The 11,165-nt window shown below is 37.0% G+C and overlaps 1 protein-coding gene across 4 annotated transcripts in view; it reads right to left on the reverse strand.

Annotated features, from left to right (window-relative positions):
• acvr2aa (activin A receptor type 2Aa) overlaps positions 1-2,885 on the reverse strand; it is a 78,707-nt gene extending 75,822 nt beyond the window's left edge. For all 4 annotated transcript variants that reach the window (XM_056252034.1, XM_056252033.1, XM_056252032.1 and 1 more), the window contains exon 1: positions 1,700-2,885. In XM_056252034.1, the coding sequence (XP_056108009.1) occupies positions 1,700-1,754 (55 nt within the window). In that variant the 5' untranslated portion in view covers positions 1,755-2,885. The remainder of the gene's footprint in view (positions 1-1,699) is intronic.
• Between the last annotated feature and the right edge of the window lie 8,280 nt (positions 2,886-11,165).

The following is an 11,165-nucleotide window of genomic DNA, read 5'->3' on the forward strand; positions in this document are numbered from 1 at the left end:
AAACTCAAGTGTGGATTTGTAATGCATCAATTCAAGCTACAAGCGTAAGCTTTTCACTCTAATGCTTTGATTTCAACCAGAGCACATTAATCTGATCGCTCATAAAAGTTGAAAAATAAAATTGAAAATAAATAAATAACATCATACAATTCATGTTATCCTGTCAAACGGACATAAAATAATCCATTTGAAAACAATAACAACAAATAATACAGCATTGCACCTACTACGTAAAATATATCTATATTAGAAAAACACTGTTTCTGTCATTCTGCATTGATAAATCTATAGAATCTCCATTAAATAAATTCACAAATTCCTCTTTAAGCTTCCTGTTTTTCTGTGTGCATTTGGTCAGATGTTGCCAGTTGTGATTTATTTTAAGAGTTGTGGCTTTTAAGGCATAGGCCTAATTTACATTCGGCTGGGCAAGTGCTTAGACTTGATTCTTTCAGCAGGCATTAACCCGTGTCTTGGAAAAAAACGTCTGTGAAAACTTACATGCAGCACACCAAAATCGAACTTTTCAATTGGCATCTGAACAGTAGCAAGAATGGTCCAAATACAGACAAAACATCCAGTAACATCCTGAAGTAACTCTAATAGGCATTCAGTTGTGTAACACAAGTATACAACACAAATCCATAAACACGATTCAAACAACAATCAGGTGAAAAGTTCCTCATATCACTACAAGTAGGTCTATAATGGTTTATATGCTCGTCCCATTAGTTTACACCGATTCCTCTGAGAGAGCATGTGCAATGTGACCCATAAGATACAGTTTCTTATGTTACCCAGATGCTCATGAATATTTCTGCCTTTAGACTGATATAAATACCAAAGTGATGCGCTCAAATATAACATTGTATTGATTAATTGTCTCTGTAGCCAAAAGAGTGCAGTGCTGTGTGGGCAAGTGCGATCCAGAATGAAGGATGTAGTGGGAACACAGAGAACAGGCACAGATTGTGCCTCTTTTTTTCAATAAAACCAAAATTCAAACCATGAACACTGAGTCTGTATAGAAACATCCCCCGTTTGCCTTACTATTCCTTAAATATATTTCTGAATAAATATAACCATAAAGGTGCACATTAAATGTGCTCATGTAACTTCAGCCATATCTTATCTAATGTTCTCACATGCAAATGACCTTTGGCCTAGCCGGCCTCATCAAATGATTTTATTCCTTTTTAAACCACTCATGTACTAATATACATAAATTGAACGGTCCTTATCCATGAATAATTAAAAAATAAGAGCTACCAGTAGAGGGGGGTTAACATGCAACATATAAAACATGCATGCATGCATGAGCAGCAGCCAGCACAATGCTATTGGTCAATATTATATGAACATACAGTAGTTCAATACACCACTAGTGTGTTTTCTAAACTTTACTGAACAGGTCTTCATGTTGGAAACTTGTCAGATCAGTCACTGAGAAAATAAGCTGCACAATCCTAGCAGTAAACGCTGCTCATGTATAGTGCATGCTCAGATTATATTCAGATGGTGTTGTGTAGCTATTTTACGAGAAACCAGTGAATTCGATCTCAATGCGGAGTAACACGAGAAACAGCCTCCGGTGGCACATACATACACACACATACACACACACACAAACATGTCATGATACAAACGAACACTCTGTACATGCATATTGCATTTAGAGTTGTTACAACATATTACCCACCTGATGAGCAGGAGATGAGGAACACTCCAAACGCCAGCTTCGTTGCAGGTCCCATTTTTCAATCTTCTGTCTTGTCCTACAAAATCCAAGACTCTCTGCATTCAAGTTTCCCCTCGAACTACTGATCAGCAGTCAGTGAAACACATCCATGTAACCGAGTCAGTGATATATGGCAGTGCACAAATCCAATGGCAGATTATAGTCCTCAGATTCAGCGACTGGGAAACGGCATCAAAGTGTCCACTAGTGACAGTTCATTTAAAGCAGACGAGCTTTTCGAAATAAAGCGATCTATGACTGTCCATGCAGTTTTCCGGAAAACCCATATCAATAACGAGGAAATTCCTACGAATAATATCTAACGTTATACAATCTTGCCCTGTCGAGCGCTCAGAATAAACGAGCCCGTTCAATAAGATCTTTCAGTAGATGGGCCAGCTCCCATTTCCAATGAACAGAACTGGACAGCATATGCATAGAACCCGCCATAAAATATGTATAAAATATTGTTATTAATACAAAGGAACTAATATTTCAAGCAGAGCAATGCCTCACACCCACCTGAAAAGTCTATGGCAGTTCACTAAATGCATGCATATTTACGGGGATAAAAATGGAATTAACATCCCTATACGATATTTCCACATCACGCTTACTTTGCTTTTAATTTTATTTTATTTTTTAAATATATATATATATAATATATATGTAGTATAACTGATCATAGATAAATGGGGTCACGCGCACGATTCAGCGCACGCGCGAGCTCAAGTTGACAGTGAAGGACTTAAATATGGCCAAACGCGCTATATCCACATTCCATTCGGGTGTTAATGACTCAAACCTGCAATTACCAACCTCACAAAGCTTTTCGAGAACTGCTAAGGTGGGTAGTTAAAACAAGCACTCGTTTTAAACTAAGACATGTCGACGGCTGAATAAAGCTTAGCATGTACAGCCTCCGAAATAACTTCATCAGCCCCGTCGGGAATATGACGCCAAAAATGAGACGGAATTGACAGATAACGTCACTAAATGTAATCCTTCAAAATGTATTTTCCCGGTGATCGCAGTCGGTTGACTTTTTAGAGCGGTCGAACTCAATTTATCGCGATTTCACTATCCGTTGCTGTCAGTCACCGTTGGCTTACTGTATTCAAGATGGACGCCCGGGCGGATTGTTTTTGTTTTTTTCTGTCTCCCACTGCCTTTACCCGCCCATTTTCTTACGTAGGCTCAGCACCGTAGCGATTGACAAGCTTTTTACCCAATCAGAATCGCATATGTAAATAATTGAAACCAACCATAGCTGGGTTCACATAAACCCAGCCCTCTCTATGAGGGGTTTGTGTGGCAGTAGAGTGACGAAGGTAGGCAGTAAATATTCACTGTATGTTAATAGTAGTGTAGGATACTATCGTACCTGTGATGTAACCCTCTAATTTATGAAAAGGCGAATTCAAATGAAGTATTGTCTGTTTTCATTTGATGTTGCAGCAGTTGCACCTTGGTAGACATTGGGAAGACCGAGGCTATTTCTCACGTGGGGAAGTTGTCACCATTTTTATATCATAATAACACTATAGCCTAAGGTTTTGAGTCTAAAGTCCAATTACAGAAGAGTGTTTTCTCTATGCATAGAACCCACCATAAAATATATCTAAAAATGTTGTTGTTAAAGCAAAGCAACTGATATTTCAAGCAGAGCAATGCCTCCAAATCACTCCCACTAAAAAGGCAGTAGAAAAAGCTAAATGCATGCACATTTACGGGACACTATGGTAACACTTTATTTCTATAATCCACTTTAGACATTCTCCTAACGATAAGTAACTTTGCAACAGGTCAACTACCAATCATTATAGTAGAATGTCTGTTGGGGGACCATCAAAATGTTGGGGGACCATCAAAATAAGGCGTTATAGATTTTAAGGAGACAGTCTCTAAGTATACTTTGCAAGTACATGCAAATTATTCTACTAACCCTAACAGTCTACTTATACTCTGATAGTTAGTTGACATGCAGTCTTTCTTTTTGTGTCTTTTTTACTCTAAATGTGGTCATAAAAGTGTTACTTAGTGTCTTTTCAAGAACTAGTGATCTGGACTAGACCGGATTGTCTTTTTTTTTTTTACTCTGAACGTGCACATAAAATGCATAACAATTACTCAAGTATTATCTAGTCACTCTGCAGGAATTAGTGATGTGGACCATTATTTTTTTTTCACTTTAAAATTATGGTTCAGACTCCAGATCACTAGTTCTTGAGGAGTAACTATAACACTTTATTAATTAGGGATGCATTTTATGACCACATTCAGAGTTATAAAAAAAAAAGAAATTTCTCATGTCTCAGACACGTTAATATTATGATTAGTAATTAATTGGTAATTCTTTATAATTTTTCATAGTTATTAGTTCTTAATGAGGCCAATCTCATTAAGTAATCATTAATTACCTACCGGTAATAAGGAACTATCTCAGCCCTAAATGTGCTATTTCTTACTGATTAGTTAATCTTGTTTTCATATTAGTTAGCTGAAGTGTTAATATAGTACTACTCATTTGTCTTGCATTACTTCCTGCAAAGTCACATATTAACATTATTTTAAAGTGTTACCCATAATTGTTATACTATTTAAATTTAGCAGAAAAGCAGTTGTTAAGTTTGGCATCCCTGTTTCTGTGTTCAAATGCTCAACAACAAACGTGCTATATACACTTATGGTGTGCAGTACTGAAAAATACTTTATCTCCATTGCAAAATCTCAGTTGGCCAGACAGTGATTAATCTTTTCTGAATCTCTAAAATGTTGGTGTCCAGACACTGTGGGTCTGGAGACTGCATCTTGTTTTAAATTTGTGTTATAAATGAATACTGCTCTTACACCGTTTTTTTTAAGATAGTATTCTAACTTGAAACAGAGTAGAGGCTTGTTGTACACCGAAACGGTTTTCGATATGTCACAACTTAACAACCAGATAGGCTATTTGATGCCATGTTCCCTTATGACAACTTCCCCCGTAGTGTGATTCCCGCTATTGACATGTCCAATAACAGTGATGATGTTTAAAAGCTTTTTATAGATAAGACTAAGATATCAGCACACAATCATTTATTTGCACAGGAATCAAATGAAATGGAAACAATCACAGAAATACATAGAGAGGTGTAATGAGTCATTTATTGTTTTACTCTTACTAAAAAACATTAAATGCCTGCATGGTGGATGAGAAATCATTTGTCATTGTTGTTGATGAAAGAACAAAAGCTTGTGGATGTTTCGCCTTAATAGCATAGTTGCCTTTAAATAAAATATCATTCATTTTCTTTTGCTTCATAAATGTAATCCCAATGATTTTATTTAGTCGCATGTTGACTAGAACGTCTGAATTCATAGCAGAGGTTGAAGTGCACTTATACTTCAACTTTATCTTGCATTATAAAGCATATTAATCTTTATATGAGCTGTAATACAAATTTGTACACCTCTGTGCTAACCAGTTGTTGATTTTAATATGCTTTTGTGCATAAATGTGTGTTGTCATGATCAGGAGTGACCATTGTGTGAAGCAGCTTTGTGTATTTTAATTTAATTTAATCTAGGCCTAATGCAAAAAAAAAAAAAAAAATCAGACATTTAAATGTACTATAACAAATCTAGTAGCATAAGATAGGTAACCAGACAATTTTTAAATGAAAAGCATCATAAATCTACACAAGGTCTCCACAGAGGACTGTTCTTAGTGATTTGTGTGCTGCTCTCATTGTAACATAATAGCAACTCCCAACCTGGCCCAATGCAGCCTATGTAATCTGATCCACAAATATTCACACATAATCCTGATGCCCTATTTAACCATAAGCATTTTTTTCCCATTGCTGCAGTGATCTGAACCTTTGTTGAAGTCTTTCTGTTTCTTGATTCGGTGTATGCAATGAAAGAGCTGAAAGCTTTGGAACTAAATGTGAAAAGAGCACTCTGGAGCATATTTCACAAGTGAAATGTCAATTTCCCACCAACCTGAGGTGACTTTGGAAATATTCAAACTAAGCTAGTGTGAAGGTCAAAGACATATGATCAATGACAGTGCCCACCGCACTTTGTCTCCCTCTCCTGATATTTCAAACCCGAGAGAATGCTGAAGAACGCTCTTTTCTACCAACCTCCACACCTCCTCTTTCCCTTTTAAAATGAACCAATGCAGTTCCACAGTAGATAGAGATGCATGGATGGATGCATCTTTAAATCAAGTTTTGTTTTGTTTTACATTTGAACACAGTTAAGTGAGTTTATGCTTAAAACAAGAACAGATATCTGTCAATGAGTTATGAAAACTTTCCTTTGAATTTAATTAGATTTTTCTGAGCCCATTTGACAGATATTTATTAATCATTAATCATAAGTTATTTTTTTAATCATAAAACACTTCATTTTGATAATTTTAACAGAAATCAAGACTTCATATTTCATACTTTCCTGCGATCAGAGGGACAGTAAAGGATATTTCCATATTCTAATGATTGGGAGCAGAACGATTATTATTATTATTATTATTTTTATTTATTTTTTTGTAAAATGAATTAGACGTAATAGAGATCTATTGGAAGTTGTATTTTCCAAACTTTGAAGTGTTGCTAATACAACTCATTTTGTTTCTCCCTAGACATTTACATTTAGAGAACATGTTGTTTTTACTTCAGTTTATTCCTTAAAATTTCCTTACTTGGTCATTAGAGGACTATTATTAGTACTAGTATAACATAATTTTGGGGGTTTATATTTCTGACATGTTCTTTCACACAGTAATGTAAAACAGTTATGAAAAGGAAATTGACAGCATGTACAGACTACAGAGCATCTTTTCTTCCATTCGCCACAGATAGCAGTTCACTAGGCCGTCATCTGCTCTGTGCTGATCAACAGGAATTATTTCTCTATTGCTCAAGGCCAGAGCAGTGTTGTCAAGCAATTACAAAGATTCCCTGCCATTACCAGGAAACCTCATTGTTCCATATTGTGCAGCTAATGATTTTGAACGTTTGGTCTAGAATGGAATTACTCTTTTGTGGCCTTTGAGGGACTGTCAACTTGACCGTGAGTGGCTGTTAAGTGTTTATCTCCTTTCCAGCTCACCGTAATTAAGAAAATCGGAATTTATCTACAGTAGCCGTGCGCTCCCATGGAAGGTCATTACAATAACCCATTGAAATTACCCATTTTATCGACCTTGTGACACACAGGAACCTCTTTGCTCAGTCAATCGCACGCACCGCACAATGCTTGAGTGGATATTTAACACATACTTCAACTGACATCATGCACACATGCTCTCTACTGGACCACAAAGAATATTCTGCCTTGCAGGTTGACTGCAGGAATTCTGCAGATGCCTAACATATTTCTTCCTGTGAGTTCATTAACTTTTAATCATAGTTCTAAACGTGCCAGGGATTATCCTGATATATTTCAAAGGGAGCGTGTGAAATGGCAGCGCATCTGTCAGTGCTTGTCATACCCGTCGGACCGGGCGTCCTTGGGCCGATGGACATGTGGCTCTGGCTAATTAACATTTTCCTTGGTGCTTTATCTGCCACTGCTGCATGCCCAATAATTATGCATAACCTATGGTCAGGCCCCAATCACAATGGACCTGGGTCTTTGTATTTGTACTAACATCAGGCTAAATCAATGAATTAGTAGAGTGTCAAAGATGAAATCAGATGATTGCGTATTTGATGCAAACATAACCCCTGCCTGGAAAATGAGCTCTCAAAAACTAAGCCACATTCTTGCGTCTTATATTACCTCTTCCTGCTCGTGGCTAAGCACACAGTCTAAGCACTGGCAAATCACATTACATCCTGTTCTCTTAAAGCACATTAATGCTGAGCCTTGACACGTGACAAGAATACCCCTATTCATTCACCATAACAGCAAATCAAGGCATCATCTTCCACTTCCCTTTCATTTTCTTTGATTTAATTATTTTATGGCAGCCTTAACGATGCCCTATCATTTATCTCTGAAAGATGTAATCAAGTCTCAAATGCTAAATTACAGCTATTCCACTGACCGACCTTCTACAATAATAGCTAGAAAGATCTGAAAACAGTCCTGAAATGTATTCTGGGAAAAATACTGGATGTATGCTTGAGATATCCATGGTGATGTGGGTTTAACCATGCATAACATACTGTGGTGAATGCACTGCGCACAACAGAGTCTCTCAGAGCATATATATTCTGTCCCCACCCACCTCTGTATTATACAGTAACCTTTAAAAATGCATGCATCGGAAGATGAACTTGCTTTGAAGAACATTTAGACGTATCATTTCAGTTTTACACCATAGGCCATTGACACACAGAACAGGTTTTTTTAGAACGCCATCATGTCATGTGCGAGATAATGCAAGAGACACGAGCGCAACTGTCAAACACGTCCGTCTAGCACGTTTACATAGAAAAACAATGAAAAGCAGACCAGTGGAATGTAAAAAAGTTTTGTGTGAATGGCCACTATCTCAGTTTTAGCTTATCTCTTGTTTCTCTTTTATTTTGTATTTCTTGTTAATTGTTTTTCAGATTCTTTCATTTTATGGGCAAAAACTGCTGAAACATTCTTCAAAATATCTTCTTTTATGTTCCACAGAAGAAAGAAAGTCATACAGGTTGGGAACAACATTAGGGTGAGTGAGTGAGTAAGTAAGTGAGTAATTTTTGAGTGAACTATCCCTCTTCTCAGTAAACAAGTCTGTATGACTTGAATATATTTTGCCCTTAAAGTTTGTTTATTTTATTTGAAAGATGTTTACTAGAAAACAGGACAAAATACTGATTAAGAAAATGATTTATTGCAGTACTACAGTTTTACCGCACCACCAATATAAATCATTAGACGATTATAGGCTCATTTCACCATTTCACAGCAGTGGCTCTCTTTTTAATGTTATGATATAAACATAAAGAGATACACCGTCCGCAAACTCAAGGCAATGGCAGAGCTAATTGACCAACATTTATTAGATAAAACAATGGCTGTTATTATTGCAAGAGTAGAGTAGAGATTAACATGTGCATGAAACAGATTTGTTTAAAGGCAGAGGCTTAAGGTTGACTGTGACTATCTCAGAGACTAAAGGTGACTGGAGATTACCTGTGTGACCCAGGCCAAAATGACACATGCCTAATTAGCTTTAAAGGGATAGTTCAACTAAAAATGAAAATTAGCCCATGATTTACTCACCCTCAAGCCATCCTAGGTGTATAGGACTTTCTTCTTTCAGATGAATACAATCTGAGTTATATTAAAAAATGTCCTGGCTCTTCCAAGCTTTATTATGGCAGTGAATGGAGGATGATATTTTGAAGCCCAACTAAGAGCATCCATCCATGATAAAAGTAATCCATACGGCTCCAAGGGGTTAATGTGTAAGAAAAATATCCATATTTAAAACTTTATCAACTAAAATAACTAGCTTCCGACAGACGGCCTGAAAAAATTTGTCTGAAAGAAGAAAGTCATATGCACCTAGGTAAGGCTTGAGGGTGAAGAAATCATGGGCTAATTTTCATTTTTGGGTGAACTATCCCTTTAATCTCACTAATGTACGGCTGTGCATGAAAAATAGAATATTTAAAGAATTAAAACCTAAACATATCATATCAATCTTCCAACCCTAAGGCATTAAAACGCAGGGTCTTTCAATTGAAAGCAGAGTTTCAGTCTTTTTATTATGTGACTGCCATCCTGCTTTTTCAAATATCACTGACCTTGTCATTGTCCTGCTGTCTACGTCAGGCTCTACAGTGTGGTAAATAAATCTGAAAAGCATATGGAGAAGCTAGTGCCTTACAGCAAACACATAATAAGCAGAAAGAGCTCTTAATTATTTTTCGGTTCCTTAGATGGAATCAGTGCCTCTGGGCCACAGACACAAGAGGAGGTATAATGGCTTTCCCCTTGAGAATAAAACTGCTCGTGAAAAGGTAGGAAAATAGTCGCAGCATATGGTGAAATAAGAGCCATCACGCCCCACAGTTTGATTTCACACTAAAACATACTCTTACATTACATACTGCCTCTCTGTTTTTAGTCTCAGAGCTCATATTGTGTCATAGAGACCCATGGCTTACTGGTTAGGGCACATGATCTTTCTACCTTCTTCTTTGTATCAATAAAAATACATTAAATTGTACTGGTACTTTCCATTTGCCCCAATAGTGCCCTGCAAAGTGGTTGTCACAAGGTATCCGGCTGTCATAATTGAGAATTGTAGGAAGCATATGTTCAGTCCAGATCAGGGCTGCGTTTTCCAAAAGCATTGTGAGCTAAGTTGATCATAGAGACCATTGGTGGCAATGATTCTACTATCTAATTAGGCTTGCGATGCTTTTCATAAACGCAGCCCAGGTCGACAAAAGTTAAAGGAGAACTCCGGCGCAAAATGAACCTTTGGTCTAATAAAACATTGGTACCTAGTCAACCGTTCTCTGAGATTTGTTTTCATGATAATCGAATGTAAAGAGTTTTAGCGTATAACGCTAGTAATGGGGGCATTTAATAAGTAAAAAGAAATCGCTAGTTAATACCACTAACAAGGCTCAAAATAGCCCCACACGAACACAGTAACATAATGAGGGTCCCTACATGCAAAACGAAGCATTGAGAACTTTGTAAGTGTACAGACCGTTTAATAAGAAGATAAAGACAGTCCACTTCGTGTATACAGACAGGAGCCATCTTTGGAAAACAGTCTCGACTAGTCAAACCACGAACGCCATTCATACAGTTCAGAAGTTCACTGAACTTCATTCAGTTCAGCTCACTTAGCACGTCGTTCGTGGTTTGACTAGTCGAGACTGTTTTCCAAAGATGGCTCCTGTCTGTATACACGAAGTGGACTGTCTTTATAAAATATCTTCTTATTAAACGGTCTGTACACTTACAAAGTTCTCAATGCTTCGTTTTGCATGTAGGGACCCTCATTATGTTACTGTGTTAGTGTGGGGCTATTTTGAGCCTTGTTAGTGGTATAAACTAGCGATTTCTTTTTACTTATTAAATGCCCCCATTACTAGCGTTATACGCTAAACAGTTTTTAGACATAAAACTCTTTACATTCGATTATCATGAAAACAAATCTCAGAGAACGGTTGACTAGGTACCAATGTTTTATTAGACCAAAGGTTCATTTTACGCCGGAGTTCTCCTTTAAGGTAAGGTCATAATAGCAAAATTTAGGTGGAAAAAAGATCCATTGTCTATTGAAGCAACACACACAGAAGTCATGTTCAAACCAAACTGTTTTCTGTTGGTCTAGGGTGCAAATTTGTGAGACCAACTTTAACCCGTGGGGAAATCTTTCACCAGCGCACAAAATTCCCGATCGCATGGATTCCTATTGAAATAATTTGATTTCTTCCACTAAAATTAGCAGAACAATGCTAGTTAATATGAC

The sequence above is a fragment of the Rhinichthys klamathensis genome, unplaced genomic scaffold, assembly GCF_029890125.1.
Source record: "Rhinichthys klamathensis goyatoka isolate OS25496 unplaced genomic scaffold, OSU_Roscu_1.1 h1tg000090l_1, whole genome shotgun sequence".
NCBI classification, from domain to species: Eukaryota; Metazoa; Chordata; class Actinopteri; order Cypriniformes; family Leuciscidae; genus Rhinichthys; species Rhinichthys klamathensis.